The 17302-nt window shown below is 48.5% G+C and overlaps 2 protein-coding genes across 2 annotated transcripts in view; one reads left to right on the top strand and one right to left on the bottom strand.

The window, feature by feature from the left end:
• Positions 1-11439, bottom strand: part of ple (tyrosine hydroxylase ple) — a 45932-nt gene extending 34493 nt beyond the window's left edge. Inside the window, exon 1 of the mRNA XM_071678110.1 lies at positions 11077-11439. Coding sequence (XP_071534211.1) covers positions 11077-11136 — 60 coding nt within the window. The 5' untranslated portion in view covers positions 11137-11439. The remainder of the gene's footprint in view (positions 1-11076) is intronic.
• LOC139757540 (tyrosine-protein kinase BAZ1B-like) overlaps positions 1-17302 on the top strand; it is a 141541-nt gene that overhangs the window by 15985 nt on the left and 108254 nt on the right. The window lies entirely within an intron of this gene.

The following is a 17302-nucleotide window of genomic DNA, read 5'->3' on the forward strand; positions in this document are numbered from 1 at the left end:
GTGTAGCTATCCGTACCTGCCTCTTCCTCCTCCTCCTCCTCCATCTCCTCCCTCTTCCTCCTCCTCCTCCTCATTCCTCTCTATCTTCCTCCTCCTCCTCCTCCTTCCTCTCTCTCTTCTTCCTCCTCCTCCTCTTCCCCCTCTCCCTTTCCCCTCCTTCTCCTCTCTCTATCCCCTTCCTACTCTCCCCCATCTCCAACACTATCACCACCACAACCCTTCCCTCAGCCTGGCCTCCACCGTCACCGCCACCTGTTGACTGAATTCTAATGATCCAACGCCACTGCCTCGTGTGTGTGTGTGTGTGTGTGTGTGTGTGTGTGTGTGTGTGTGTGTGTGTGTGTGTTTTCTTATTTTAGATGGGGGTTGGGCCTGGGTGGGGTAGGGTGTCTAGTTAAAGTCTTTACGACCCGTGTGTTGACCTAAGCTGATGAACTGCCCGTACGGGGTCACCGCTGCACACACCACACTCCTGCCAAGTGTGCACCTCTCTCTCTCTCTCTCTCTCTCTCTCTCTCTCTCTCTCTCTCTCTCTTACCTTTTTACCTACCTACCTTCTGTTGTAGATCCACTCCCCTCGCCTTCCTTCTCTTTAATTTCCTCTCTTACCCTCCATCCTGCTAACTCCCTCCTCCTCCTCCTCCTCCCCTCCTGCATTCTACACGTAACCATCACTTCATCATCCAGTCTGTAGTTTACCACCAGCCTCAGCCAACACTCGGCTCCAGCTATTAATGAAAACAACGAAACCACCTAATTGTTTTCTCGTCTTAACTGTCTATCATTGAGCTGCGGCCGATACCTCTGGTTCCCATTAATGTGGGGGTCATCATCTCTCGTTTATCAGTTCGTTTAATATAAATGAACATCGTTATTTATCGTTTACTGAATCATACTTAACGTAGTATATGAAAGACACTTCGACCTTGAGGATGTTAGGGTGAATTTCATGATCAGCAAAATGGTATTTTGTTTAGTTTTTTGTATAATTTATTGAAGAATAAAAGCTTATACGTTTATAGAAAATAAAATTTTTACGTTGATGTTATTTCTGTGTCTATATCAGTGTTATATACTTATGCGAATTTGGTAATTTCGATCATATGTTACTCTTGTACACTTTGTACGATAACAGAAACTCGCACGCCTCTTGGACGCCTCATATGGCAGTTAAGTGTAGGTAATTTACCTCCAGATGTATGATAAGTCTCGGCTGAGCAGCTGTTGTCGTTGGTCTTGTTGTATGTCAACACAGATCAGCTGATGGCATGTCAACACAGATCAGCTGATGGCATGCCAACACAGATCAGCTGATGGTTGGTCTGTGTTCCCAGGTGCTGCAGGCGGGTCACCACCCCTCGTGACCCTAATGGCAGGTGTCAGAGGTCACTGTCCCTCTCAGTCATCACCCCCCCCCCCCCCCCATCCAGTAAAGGCACACCAGACGGCCTAGTCAGACCCGAAGTGGGTCTGGTACCGGACACCGACCGGCCTGGTGTGGAGGAGGACCCGCTGGCTGGCTCCTCCTGAAGACTTCACTCACGGTAATTGTGGGAGAAGATATAGGGAGGAGAAGGAGGAGGGATAAGCGGGGACCAGAGGAGTGCCATGTGAGGCTGTATGGACGAGGTTCACGTGGCAAGGAAGTTCATCATTCTTGACTGTATCGTAGCCTTTGAAAATACAGTACCACTGTAACAGAGCTCCAGAGGCCTTCCTATATATAGATAGATATAATACAAATAGATAGATAGATGAGTAACTCATTACAAATGTGAGGGGATATATTGAAAGAGAGTTACTCTCCTGAGTAAATGAACGTGGGGCCACTGTGCGTTCTGGCGTCGATGTGAGATTTAGTCTGAGAACATCGGGTGGGCGGATATGTGAGGGTGTAGTGTGTGTAAGTGTGGCTTAATGACTGGAGGAGGAGGCCCCTTGCCCCGTGGCTGGGTGATGGGAGGTATGTGGGGCTATGGAAGGGTCCTGCCCATATTATGTGGGCTGGTGAATGTGTGTGAGGGAGGAGGGGGAAGGTGGGTCTCCATCAATAACTGGTGTCGATTGGAAGTTGTTAGTTTTCCATGACACGTATACTTCTGTATGGCATTGTCTTGGGTTCTAGTTTATATCCTGGAGTCCATATTTATCCCTGGGACTTAACGATACGTTCTATTTCTCGTTCTTTATCCTTTGTTTCTCTCTTATCTCATTATTTCCCCTATTTCTCCTCTTTCATTTCAGTACAGCCTTCCTTGCCATACTGTCTGGTTCCATCGCTGCACCTGATTCTCTCTCTCTCTCTCTCTCTCTCTCTCTCTCTCTCTCTCTCTCTCTCTCTCTCTCTGCAGCACCACCTAAGGGAACAGCTGGTACGGACGGGAGCGAGGGGCCGCCAGATGGGTCTCAACCCTCCACCTGTCAATTCAGCATTATATGTGAGGACCTGCCTGACGGAGAGACGGGAGGGAGGAGGACCTACCTGACGGAGGTACGGGAGGGAGGGAGACCTGCCTGACGGAGGTACGGGAGGGAGGAGGACCTACCTGACGGAGTGACGGGAGGGAGGAGGACCTACCTGACGGATGAGGACCTGCCTGACGGAGGGACGGGAGGGAGGGAGACCTGCCTGACGGAGGTACGGGAGGGGAGCTGCCGTATGGTTCTTCCTCCCCGTCAGGTCAGGTCTTGTAGTCAGCTCAGGGGTCTGGATAATGTCTTATTCTCAGACGTTCACGTGACTCGTCTTCGTTCAGTTCCACGTGATTTTATGAATATTTAGTCCACGTGTCTTTGTTTATGTCAGCCCCACGTGTTTTTGTGTACGTTCACTCCACGTGTGTTTGTTTACGTTCAATCTATGTGCAGTCTATGCACATGCAGTGTGTGAGATTACTCTGTTTCATACATATTCATATACTGTATGTTGTGGCTATGTATACTTGGAGGTCTGGGAGCCTCATATGTTGTGAGGTACATCCTCATGTGTGAGTGCTTGTTGGTCTGTATTAGCTGGGAGGGCCAGGGGCCTTACCCTTCCCCCCCATCCCCAACCTCACGACTCCCCCTTCACCGTAACCACCTGTCCATGACGTCATCATAGTCACTTCCCTCATCTTTATATCATAGTGTCCCTTCATCACACACACACACACACACACACACACACACACACACACACCATACTCTCACCATATTCTCTCGTCCAAAAGACACGGTCATTATCATCACTATCTTTTCGAGCGGTCTATTGACCGTCACTCTCCACATTATCCTTGTTAACAGTATTCCAATCTTGAAGACGTCTTCTGTCACAACCTTGACTCAAACCATCATTACCAGCACTTATCTTCCAACACTGAGGAACCATCTGTTGTACTATCCTGTCTCCATCTATAGTGGTGGGTGGGGAGGAGCCTTCTGCTGTACTATCCTGTCTCCATCTATAGTGGTGGGTGGAGGAGGAGCCTTCTGCTGTACTATCCTGTCTCCATCTATAGTGGTGGGTGGAGGAGGAGCCTTCTGCTGTACTATCCTGTCTCCATCTATAGTGGTGGGTGGGGGAGGAGCCTTCTGCTGTACTATCCTGTCTCCATCTATAGTGGTGGGTGGGGAGGAGCCTTCTGCTGTACTATCCTGTCTCCATCTATAGTGGTGGGTGGAGGAGGAGCCTTCTGCTGTACTCTCCTGTCTCCATCTATAGTGGTGGGTGGGGAGGAGCCTTCTGCTGTACTATCCTGTCTCCATCTATAGTGGTGGGTGGGGAGGAGCCTTCTGCTGTACTATCCTGTCTCCATCTATAGTGGTGGGTGGGGGAGGAGCCTTCTGCTGTACTATCCTGTCTTCATCTATAGTGGTGGGTGGGGAGGAGCCTTCTGCTGTACTATCCTGTCTCCATCTATAGTGGTGGGTGGAGGAGGAGCCTTCTGCTGTACTCTCCTGTCTCCATCTATAGTGGTGGGTGGAGGAGGAGCCTTCTGCTGTACTCTCCTGTCTCCATCTATAGTGGTGGGTGGAGGAGGAGCCTTCTGCTGTACTATCCTGTCTCCATCTATAGTGGTGGGTGGAGGAGGAGCCTTCTGCTGTACTATCCTGTCTCCATCTATAGTGGTGGGTGGGGAGGAGCCTTCTGCTGTACTATCCTGTCTCCATCTATAGTGGTGGGTGGGGAGGAGCCTTCTGCTGTACTATCCTGTCTCCATCTATAGTGGTGGGTGGAGGAGGAGCCTTCTGCTGTACTATCCTGTCTCCATCTATAGTGGTGGGTGGGGAGGAGCCTTCTGCTGTACTATCCTGTCTCCATCTATAGTGGTGGGTGGGGAGGAGCCTTCTGCTGTACTATCCTGTCTCCATCTATAGTGGTGGGTGGGGGAGGAGCCTTCTGCTGTACTATCCTGTCTCCATCTATAGTGGTGGGTGGGGAGGAGCCTTCTGCTGTACTATCCTGTCTCCATCTATAGTGGTGGGTGGAGGAGGAGCCTTCTGCTGTACTCTCCTGTCTCCATCTATAGTGGTGGGTGGAGGAGGAGCCTTCTGCTGTACTATCCTGTCTCCATCTATTGTGGTGGGTGGGGGGGGGGAGACTTCTGCTGTACTATCTTGTCTCCATCTATAGTGGTGGGTGGGGAGGAGCCTTCTGCTGTACTATCCTGTCTCCAGCTATTGTGGTGGGTGGGGGAGGAACCTTAGCAGTTAGCCACGTGTTTAAAGACCATCAGGTGTTCGGTTATCTGCCTTTCTCGTGCACTGCTTCACCATCATCTCCTCCATCCCTCTGTCACCGTCACCCACCATCCCTCCTCCCTCATCATAGCCTCACCAGCAGTGGCCGGATTGACTCCGTGATGAAAGAAAGCTTCCGTCACTCACATGTTTATATTCCATCTTGACTCCATTTCGGCTCCAAAAACGAGTCTGGATTTAACTCACTCTGAAAAAACAGGAGTCTGGGATATATATATTTTTTTCCAGTTCCGAGTGAGAACTCTTGAGCCACTAGAATAATTCAGTCAGGTCAAGGTCTATTTCGCGGTGCTGTATTGGTACTGAAGGATTACAATTAAATACTGTAATCAGTGTATCAAATATACCGAAGGTCAAGTCATAATGAATACGTAATCAGGTCATAACAAAAACATCCGAGGTGTACAATCAGCTGTGAATGAAATTGAAGTGAATGAAACGACGGATCGAGATGAGATTTCTCACTGGAACAATATGAGTGGCTAGGAATGAGAGACCAAGTTCCCCCAACAGCTCTTTCCAATAAGTCACTCGCTACTGAGAAAGTTGCAAAAGATCTTGGAAGTTTGCCAAAGTAACACCGATATTCAAAACAGGTAACTAGTTTCTGACCAGATATGATTACCTTATGAGATTACCGTCTGTAGATGGTTACCTTATGGTAATCATTAGTCAAGACAAGACTGTAGTAAACCATGATGCATGAATGATTACCACCACACCAAGCACTGCCACCACCACCACCACGCCAAGCACTGCCACCACCACCACCACACCAAGCACTGCCACCACCACCACCACGCCAAGCACTGCCACCACCACCACCACACCCACCAAGCACTGCCTCCACCACCACCACACCAAGCACTGCCTCCACCACCACCACACCAAGCACTGCCTCCACACCACCAACAAGCACTGCCTCACCACCACCACCACACCAACACTGCCCACCACCACCACCCAAGCACTGCCCACCACCCACCACAACAACTGCCCACACCACCACACCAAGCACTGCCACCACCACCACCACACCAAGCACTGCCACCACCACCACCACCACACCAAGCACTGCCTCCACCACCACCACACCAAGCACTGCCCCACCACCACCACATCAAGCACTGCCACCACCACCACACCACACCAAGCACTGCCACCACCACCACCACACCAAGCACTGCCACCACCACCACCACCACATCAAGCACTGCCACCACCACCACCACACCAAGCACGCCTCCACCACCACCACCACACCAAGCACTGCCTCCACCACCACCACGACCAGTACATTAAAGCAGGGGAGAAGCTGGGGAGAGGCTCCAGCGAGGGGCGACGTTGCTACAGATCTCCCCACCGCCAGCAACCTGCTCCCCTCTCCCCGTTCCTCGTCGCCGTCTCCCCTCTCCCTGTTCCTCGTCCCAGTCTCCCCTCTCCCCGTTTCTCGTCCTCGTCTCCCCTCTTCCCGTTCCTCGCCCCTGTCTCCTTCACACTCCTCCCCTCAGCCGTACACTCAGGGCGATCCTAGCCCTCCCCTAGGGCGTGTGCCGCTAGGATTTCCATCTCTGTATGCCAGCGTCCTCCAGGACCGTGGCCACGCACCTCCCTCCCTCCCTCAGCCTGAATATGCGGGCCAAGCACGACTCCTGACGCCGCTGACGAAGTTTGGTTTGTGTGTCGACTTGTCTCCTCCTGCCTGAGAGATGCATGGTTACCTGTCAATGACGGCATGACAGGAGGGCAAACGACAGAGACGGATAGACAGAGACGCTGTCGGGTATCTAGGTACAGAGAGACGGGAGGATAGACGCACGAATGTAGAGACACGAATAGACAGGTTGAGAATGGTAGATAAACATGACCCAAACAGAGCCGAAGGATAGTAGGTCAGAAAGAAAGGAGAACAAACGGGTATATGAGAAGAGCAGACACATCAGGCTGGCAACAGAAATCAACAGAGGGACGGCAAGGAGATAACAGATCGGTAGAGGTATAGACAGACACTAGCAGACGGACAGACAAGATGGCGCACACAGTCAGTCATTAACTTTCAGGTCCCTTCCAGCTTCCAACGGCCCTGGGCCAAACAGGACATCCCTGGTCCTACCTGGCCCAAGACGGGCCACCTCAGCAGGGAGGACCAGGGGTGGTCCAGCAGTGGGAGTCAGGGGTGAGTGAGGTGGTGCTACATTGTCAGGGGCACACTACACGAGGGGTCGACAGGAGGCGTTTATGCAACAGGCTGCCCACCCGTCACCCGGCACGCTCAACAGGTGGGTGGCGAAGCCTCGTGTGTGTGTGTGTGTGTGTGTGTGTGTTTGGACGACGGGGTAGTACAGCGATAGTGTGTTTGGCTGTCGCGTTTTTTTTTTTTTTTATAAATGGTGTCGCAAGACAGTCCATGCACTGGCTGGGGTTCTTATATTTTTGAACATTTGAAGTAGACACACACACACACACACACACACACACACACACACACACACACACACACACACACACTCACACACACACACACACACACACACACACACACACACACACACACACACACACACACACACAAACACACACAGAGCGAATAATAACAAAGATGCAAAAAGAGAAAATAAAAGACAAAAATGAATCGAAATCAAACAAATCTTTAAAAAAGGAATTGGATCCTACACTGACGGAGGAGGAATAACATGTAACACCACAACCATGATGGGTACGACCCTTCACCACAACGATACGACCCTGTAAGACGACGGTACGACCTTGTAACACGACGGTACGACCCTTGAGAACGCAGAAGAATGAAGGCAACGAAAAAAGAAGCCAAGGAAGAAAGAGAAGTGGGACAGATCTAAGATCACGATTGAGGACAAACGAAAAGCAGTCGAATGAGAGACAAAATACATGTAGCAAAGGAGGAACAGATAATGGAATTAAATCTTAAACGAGCGATAATGGAAAATTAAAAGAGGAAACACAAGATTAGAATGAGGCATACAAGGTTATAGAAGGATAGATGATTGAGAGATAGGTAAGGAGACAAAGAATGGATAGAGATCAATAGAAGGAACTGGTAGAGATAGACAGGCGAGTGAGTGACGTGGGATTGGAATAGATAAGTGAAGGAAGGGAAGGTGGGGAGGGGGGTGTTTGAGTGGCCCAGAGAGGGGGGGGTATGGTGGGGGGGAGGGGGGATTACCGTGAGCGATGATGCATTACTATGATGGAGTGGGGGGAAGGGGGTGGGGGGTTTGGTGGTGATGATGCTGCAGGGCCAGGCCAGGAGAGGCGATGGTGGGGGAGGAAGGGGAGATGATGGTGATGCAGTGGAAGGGGAGAACAGACGGTGGGGAGAGCGTAGAAGGGTTGAGGCTTGAGGTAAGGGAAGGAGGAGAAAGTTGAGGGTTGATGGCTCGGCTAAGAGCAACGGGGGAGGGGAGACGTCTCATGGTGAGGGAGGAGGGAGGGAGGGAGGACATGGTGAAGGACTGCCTCGAAAGTGATGGAGAAAGCAGGAGTAAGGTGAAACGGGAGAGGATAAGAAGGAGAGAAAGAAAAGAAAAAGAAGACAAAGAAGTTAGAGACGGAAGTGGTGTCGGATTGGGAAAAAATTGACATCAGTAGACAGGAATGTGATAATGATTAGTAATAATGATGAGTAATGATTGTGCTGGCGTTAGTCGGACCAGCGTAATTGTGAAGCAATGGTCAAGCCGGAGATGGGCACTGTTAGTGTTAACAGTGGTTTCGACAGGTCAGCGAAGGTCAACTGGCGTGTATATATCGTGACAACTTGACAAATGATTACTGAGTTAATAACGAACAGGTGAGGTCATAGCGTCGTGTTCGTGCGATCCCAGCACTCGAGGTGACCCAGAGTGACCTGAGGTCGTGACACGACTAACGACAAGTGAAGAAGAGGGAAACTCACTGGTGGACAGGCAGTAGCCAAGCCATAACAGTCCCCTTGTGTGATGATGGTTGGTGTCGTCATCATCGGCTGCTGCTGCAACTGCTGGTCTTTGATATCTGGAACAGCTGTAACAACAGCAGGAGCATCCCAGGAGGTGCTGCTGTTACGTATAGCGAGAGAGAACAGCACCAGCAGCTGCACTACTGACGGAGGACTGGCTTACAAGTGGGCAGGGAGAAGGTATTCCTTCGAATGTTGTTTGGTGTCCGGAGTGTGTGTGTGTGTGTGTGTGTGTGTGTGTGTGTGTGTGTGTGTGTGTGTGTGTCTGACGAGCAGCGGGAAAGACTGGGAAGGAAGGAAGGGAAAGATGCCTTGGGTTGATAAGTTACATAGCTTGAGGCCTATGAAATGCTAGGGTCGTAAAGGCCGTGAATGTCCTTATTGAAACTGTTGAAGATCTTAGAGTATTTAGGATAATTCCATACCCACACATCCTCACTGTGTCTACGGCCCATGGAATTCGAAGCTGTGTAATGCAGATGATGCAGTCTTGATGGAAACATCAAGAGAAAATATCGTCAATAAATATTATACTTGGCCTCAGTGTTTGAGAACCACGAGAACTGAGAGAGATGAGGGCAGATGGGTGTCGTCCCGGAGGAGGAACCCTCAAACTAGGAAAGATTTTTGACTAGAAGGAAAGATGAGGTTGCAGAACGTGTGAACAGTTGCGATTACTGCTTAAGGAGAATTGTCGAATATCTGGGGAAGTAGTGGAAGGGAGGCAGGCTGCCGGAACCGTGAGGCAACTGTTATAAGAAAACCTGGATAGAGCTTTTCGAAGAAGTAGAGTTAACACAAAGTTTAATGGCGGATAAGACATTAGTCTTTGATGACAAGACTGTGGTAGGAGGAGCAAGCGGTAGGGAACGTGTTACTCCGCCAAGTCTTGGTCAGTGAACCACAGTAACGATGTCTGCCCCACAATTGACCCAAAGTCCCAGCAGCCAACACTAATTGTTAACGACCCATTCTTACAATAATTGCTCCCGCCCTCTCCTCCTCCGTCCACCGCCAGAGAGCAAAACAGTATCGAAGTCTTCATGTTCTAACCCAAATTTATTGTGATCTTATTAAGTAAGATCCAGTCGCTCTAAGACGCTTCGTTTGCCACTTGACCCAAAGAAAGACTCGCGTCTGCTACAACTCATAACTGCTAATATCGTTCGTATGACCCGTTTCTCTGACTTCGCCTTAAAGTCTTTGGCCTGACAGACGTTCGCTAATATTTCCCCCAGTTCAAGTTGTTCGTTTATCAGAGCTAATTATAACTTAACCTCTCCAGACCTGACTCTCGTCTCATCTTATAGCTCCGTGTGTCTTCCATTGACCCAAGCTGTGTCTTCCATTGACCCAGCTCTTAAGACATGGTCTAGACCAATCACAAAAATCTGAACACGATTATACGACCCTTTGAGCACGACAGAGCGAGATCCCCCTGGGTATGATAGCTTTACCTTTAACCTTACGTGTCAGGTCAAAGACCATTAAACCCTAAGATCGTACCGTCATTCTCAATGATTGTACCGTGTTGTTAAGGATCTTTTTCGTTGTGTTGAAAGGGTTAATATTATTTTCCTCGTCTCTCGCCACAATGAACCATTGCAGACTGTTAAATATTAAGGTCACTGATGCATTGTCTAGCTTCCACGAGGTACATTAATCCCTTGGGAACGAATGTTTGACCCTTGGGTAGGATGGCGTTGCTTTTAACCTCTGTTAATATGGACAGCGACGACCACCATTCCCGATCTGTTCGTCCACTGAGTGATGTGTGGGGAAGGTCGGGTGCGACTGGTAAATGGTAGTATTATCAGCCTGATCCACTTATACAGTGTCGACCTTATACAGTGTTTGTCCTCACACGCTCTATTGTCCTGATACAGTGGTGTCCTGACCACAGATATTGTCCTAAATACAGTATATTGTTCTGATCCAGCAGTGACCTGCCCACAGGATAGTGTTCTATTACAGCAGCGCCCTGAATTACAGTATATTTTGGTGATACTGCGGTGACCTGAGGGCAGTGTATGGACCTGGTACAGCAGTAACCTGACGGCACTGTATTGACCTGGTACAGCAGTGACCTGAGGGCAGTGTATTGACCTGATACAACAGTTTCCTCACCAAACGATTTTGCGAGTGTTAAACTCGCATGTTCTCCTACACTGTTGTCCTCACAGTACAGGTACCATGATCTGCCACGTTCATTCTGCTGCCATAGTGTTTTATTCTAACTGGAAAATATTTTTCTCCAACTCAACACGACTCTCGTGAACGCTGTGAACCCGACCTGACTGTACAGTGAAGTGGCTAGCTACGAGGCCACCTAGGGCCACCATGACTGTCTCACTAACCTCAATGCTGTAGGATTTGTTGATGGCGAAGCGTTCGCGGCTGAGTTCCGCGGCCTTCATGTCTGCTGGTGGGGCGGGCAGTGCGTGTGATGCGGTGGCTGGCTCTGGCTGCACTGGTCTGGTCTTGGTGAGGTCGGTGCCACAGTGCCAGCAGAACTTGAATATCCCGTAGCGCACGAACTCCAGCGTGGCGGCTGCTGCTGCTGGTGGTGGTGGGGGTCCAGAGGCGGCGGTTGCTGTGGTGGCTGCACGACCTACCGCCGTCGGCGTGGAAGAATTATGGGTAGCGGGGACGGAGGAGGCTGGAGGCCGGGCCTGGCGACGCTGGAAAGCACTTTAGCGTCGCTCTTCGAGTAGGTCTAATGGGTCAACGATCTTTTATAATATGCCGAGCTTACGAAAGCCACCTACGTACACTGAGCTGAAACTAGTCCGAGACGCAGTGGCTCCGCCCACCTGCCTGAAGCCCTCCGCCGATTGGCTCCCTCGAGTCGCCCTAACCAGCGCTATTGGTCGAGTCGTCTGCGCCTGACCAATGGCGTGCTGGAGCGGTTACATAGCACAGGGTCACGTAAAAATGTTTCAGTCGTATTATTGGGAAAGTGATTTACAGGGTCAGAATTAGCCTTAAAAGCAATATTGGTATGCCGTTGTGGTCGAGGAAAGAACGGGAAACGGGAGCGATCACTCGCTGGGCGTTTTACCGGCTTCTTTCTGTGGACTTGAGGCGCTTGCCTTCGTCTGGAACATGGAGGAATTAGGGCACATGAGGCAGTAATTCCCTGTATGTTTGGTGAGGGTGGATGTGACCCGCCGTCAAGCACCGAATGGTTATGAAGTCCAATGTGTTGAGTAGGAGGAGGAGGAAAGAATGACTTGTCATAATTCTCTCTCTCTCTCTCTCTCTCTCTCTCTCTCTCTCTCTCTCTCTCTCTCTCTCTCTCTCTCTCTCTCTCTCTCTCTCTCTCTCTCTCATATCTGAATGAGATTTAAACTCTTGTTACATGGCAACATTACCAGACAGAGGCGGTGGTAACTGATTATTATTGTGATAGGTCCTCATAGGAGTATATATATATATATATATATATATATATATATATATATATATATATATATATATATATATATATATATATATATATATTGTCCATCTTGGACAATCGCATATTTACCAAGTGGCGTCCTAGCTTCTTCGTCTCTTCGAGGTATATCAACTGAATTTTATATTTCTCTATTGTGTCTCCCCTGATGATGTGATTATTACACGAAACTGCACTTGGGAACTTATCGTGTTTCATTTTCCCCGTGGACTCATAGGAATATCTTGATCACGCGCAAAATTGTGATCTTTAAGTATTTGACGAGGTTATGTTCTGGAGGACAATACATGAGAAGGATAAATAAACACAAGACTTGATGGGCTGTGACGAGGTTATCTTCGCGAGATAAGTAACAGTATTTCGCAATCGTAATCTAATCTCTGTGAATGAGGACAAGACAGTAGAGTAGAGAGCTCCTTAGCGAGTCAAGGATTTGAAAGTGTGCAGTTGTCCACGTTAGATAGTAGCCATGGTTGACCATGGACGTCATCACGTGCGGGAAATATTAAAGGTTTAATTGAAGATAAGATAAAAGTCAATCTTAGGCATCTCCTTGCTGTAGCTGGAGTCGAAGGGAAAGCATTCATGTCCGCTGCATCAACGTTAGTCTTGTGATTTTGAGAAATATAAAATTTCTTGAAGCCACAGAATGTAGACGCAAGTAATTATCCTGATGATTGTACTATATCAAGTATGTAATTATTTACTGAATGTTATATTGAGATTATATTCGTGTGAATATACAAGCGACAACCAGCGGCACTTGAAATTTTTCCAGAGGATCTGTGGCGGGTCTTTGGACCCACGCCGTGTATTATAACGTCCTTCGAGAGCTGACGGAAGGCAGCGGGGGACGGCGGAGGTAGAGTGGTAACCCAACCAGACATTATTGTCCTATATTCCATGTGGCACAATGCAGGAGTGGGAAGAGTGCTTTTAACTCGTCGTTCCGCGAGTGTGGAGGCCGTAAGATACCTGAGCATTGTGTCGTAAATCCAAGTTTTCCGCAAGTGGCGATGGGCCTCTCTACTCCGTTCCAACTCGGACGCTGAGGAGGAGGAGGAGGTATGCACAGACGCCGGCCGCTGGGGTGTGGGGGTATATTGAAGTCACGTGCGACACTTGAAGTCATTCGTGAGTCACGTCCTGACTTTATAAGCTCTTATGTGACGTCACGACCCTCGGCTGCTCGGCGTGATGCAAATTCTTAACCCATTCAGAACGGCGGTGCGCCCCTCGAGCACGACGGTACGGGCCATGGGTACAGCGGTACGCTCCGGCGGTACGACGGTACCGTGAACACGACGGTACGATCACTGAGCACGACGGTACGGTCCTTGAGCACGACGGTACGGTAGTACTTTAGCACAACGGTACGGTCTTTGATGAGGACGGTACGACCTGGGGAGAGGGTGGGCTTGACATGGTAGGGAAGAGGTGGGCATGACATGGTAGGGAGAGGGTGGGCATGACGTGGTATGGAGGAGGTGGGCATGACATGGTAGGGAGAGGGTGGGCATGACGTGGTATGGAGAGGGTGGGCATGACATGGTAGGGAGAGGGTGGGCATGACATGGTAGGGAGAGGGTGGGCATGACATGGTAGGGAGAGGGTGGGCATGTCATGGAGGTTCGTGACAACTTTTCCTTCGCTGATGTCAAGCGTCAGGTAGAGTGACGGGGCTGACACCAGAGGGGAATTATCAGCATCTTGATAAAACCATTGATTGATCACAAGTTCTGCCGTCGTGTCAGTTCAACAATCCCAGGAGTTACAGGAGTCCGGCTCCACTTACCGTAGTTGTTGTGGCACAGAAGGTGCCACAGAATGAAACTGTTTACTGCACAAAGAGCCAGTCATAGGTGGTGAAAACATTCTTAGTTCTTTTTCTCCCAATCTTTTTTTTTTTTTAACCTTTCCTTTTTTTTGTTTCTACGTTATAAAAGTTCCGAGTCGTGTCTGTAGCTTTCGTAGGGTTTGTTTGACAGTCGAGAAATCATCTTGGTGGCTCGCATACCGTCATCTCCCCTGCCTCTCTAAGACTTAGTTTGTTGTAGGTCATCAGAGGTTATCGCTCAACGATGTATTCCTTATATACATCATACAGGTGGCAGGACAGTCCTATCATCTCGTAGTTATTGTCGTTGTATAAAACTTTGAGATTATCATCAACAACAAAATGTATTTTTCCCTCGTGAGACCAGCCTTGTCAGTCTGGGGGACTTAGACAAACTTCGATGTTGGTCGGATACATGACTGATTAAATACAACCCAAGCTTATGCAGTTGATGTGGATGATACACAATGAGAGAAGACAACGATGTAAATATCATCTTAATGGAAATAAGCTACAGCAACCCGTGTGTGAGGCGCGCTTCTTGGAAAGTTAGTATTGTACCTAACATGCCACCATAGCCCCACCTGAGGACGATTGTTGAGATGTATTGTCTGCAGGTAAATACGCTGTTAATAGAGCATTCAGATGTATTGATGAGGAAATACTGAACAATCTGTTTGCATGATTTAAGCCAAAACGAGACTAATCTTCTCACTTGATCACTGCACTTAAGCTCGGAGAACTAATGGAGAAGGTCTAGAGGAAGTCAACAGAGATGGCGCTAGAAATAAGAGGGCTGACTCAATGCTAGAGGTTTAGAAACCATAAATTAGTCAACCATGGAAGAGAGAAGACTCAGGGGTGACTTGATCACAGCCTTTGCGGCATAAACCAGTATGAAGAACAGTGAACAGTTTTCCAGAAGGATGCAGAACAACTAGAGATCTTAAGATGAAATTAAGCAGGAAATAATTGGTAGAAAATACGTCAAGAAATACTTTTACGTTATGAATGGAATACACTGAGTGATGAAGTTGTTGATGTTGATTAAAATGATGTACGATAATGAACATCAAGAGTGTAGAACTCTCTCTCCCTACAATATAAAATGGTGATTACAAGTAATTACGCTGAGATAATTACACTAACTGAGAGCTTCATATAATCATATGTATAGGTACGAAGGTGGCTGTAGTGGAGGGAAGTTGACAATGGTGATGTAGAAGTGAGAGATATGATTAAATCTACTTTATTTCCCAAGACATTCCTCGTCTTCCCCTCGAACTATATTGCCATATTCCCCCGGGGGCCGTTGTGGTAGCTTTGATCTCCCTGACCTGCTATATGTTGGGATCTGTGGGGTTCAGAAATACCGAGACGTCTTCAAGGAAAGATGGGAGAGAAGTGTGTGTGTGTGTGTGTGTGTGTGTGTGTGTGTGTGTGTGTGTGTGTGTGTGTGTGTGTGTAGGGAATGACTGATATGTATTGGATGGCATGCCAGGAACTGCTCGCCCTCTTCCCGCAAGCCGGAGACCCCAAGCTGCTTAAGACCCCTCTTAACCCTGGGGCGTTTCCTTCCAACCCAAGCCCCTCCTCTCCCTCCACCACCTCACCTCCCCATTCGTTGGAGAGAGAGAGAGAGAGAGAGAGAGAGAGAGAGAGAGAGAGAGAGAGAGAGAGAGAGAGAGAGAGAGAGAGAGAGAGAGAATGATTACATATCTATCCAGTGCGAGGGGAGAGAGTTCTACACTCGTGGGTTCTCCCATCCTTCCAAGTTTCTGTAACATCACACGATCATTCAAACCTTCTGTCTCTCTTGCCAACCCCATGGTGGCCAGCTTGGTACCGCTCCTCAGCCCTCTGGTCGTGGCTCAGCCGTCTTCATTAAGGTACCGTCTCAGTTGCTGTCTAGCTCAAGCGACGGGTTAGGATAGGTTAGGTATTGATTTCAAGGTCCCATCTGTGGCGTATATCCCAACAGGTAATGATCACACAGAAGCCTTCTCTCAAGTGTGTCTTCCTCATTACCTCGTACTGACTTGCATTGAATTTCACCAATTGATTATTATCAGACCAGATTTGCAAGTCCAGCTATGGCCCAATGCAGTGATCTTGACCTCATTCGTAAACATGTTTAGGTAAGAGTCAAGTCCATCAGATAAGTCATTACAGTATCAATATTCCTGCTCGTAGCCCTGGCTTCTTAGATACCCTCCTCTGGATGGCAGGGTCAAAGGCTTTATGGCAGTTTAGGAATACATGATACATCTCTGTGAGAGGAAGGTCACCCTGTGGTAGACTCATGACACACAGTCGCTGGCTGAACACGTGTTGTCTTCCAGTTACGTGGCTCCTCTTTCGCACGTGGTAATCCAATGATCTTATGATGATCCTTTCCAGTGTTTTACGTGGCAGACTTGTTGGTGTGATCGGCCTGTGGCTCAGCGAGGTTTCCCGATCACCTTTGTTAAATATGGGCACGACAGACGCCCACACCTCGGGGATTACACCTTCCTCTACTGACCTGTTGAATTTCGAATGACTTAGTAAATGCCTTCGTACATTCCCTCAGCAGATATGAGGAGGCTTCAAGTATATCCTTATTATCTTCATTTGTTCCTTCCTTCTGGTTCATTAACCTGATTAGTTGGTCTGTGACTGATAATTTGCTGCTAATGAACTTGTGGAAATGTTTTGGATTATCTTTCGTCTCGTCCACATTATTCTTTCCAAAGCCTCTCTGCTCCTCCTCCCTTACCCTGCAGTGTTTACTTCTTGTTCTCATGCAGCGTTCCTCACTGTTATATGTGTAATGACATGATATTAGTATATAGCACCAAGACCTCGTATACGAAACCCCAGTAGCTCCAAAGCTGCGTTATGGTAAGTAGCAGGGACAGGATGGACTCCTTTGAAGCGAGAAGTTCTTCGGCGAGTTTTTATTCCGTTTGTACATTGATTGTGATTCAATGTCGCCAAAGGTGACTGTCAATAGTAACCATACGCAGGAGGAGTCCGGTAGCAATCATAACGTAGTGATGCGGTTAATGATCCTACAAAATGTGTTCGGTACGTGTTTCTCCCTGACTCACTTTTTCCATGGGAATATAAGTTTTATCAGTTGATTTCCCTGTCATTAAAATTCCCAGTCATCATACTGTCGTGGAGCACAGGGAGGGAGTGTGTCTGGAGTTTGTCCTCACATTATTCCTGTATTGTTATCAACGTACGTCTGTTCTGGATCATTGCTGTTCCATAGAGGTTTGTTAACTAATAGTTCTCTTAC

This window comes from Panulirus ornatus, chromosome 27, assembly GCF_036320965.1.
Source record: "Panulirus ornatus isolate Po-2019 chromosome 27, ASM3632096v1, whole genome shotgun sequence".
Classification (NCBI taxonomy): domain Eukaryota; kingdom Metazoa; phylum Arthropoda; class Malacostraca; order Decapoda; family Palinuridae; genus Panulirus; species Panulirus ornatus.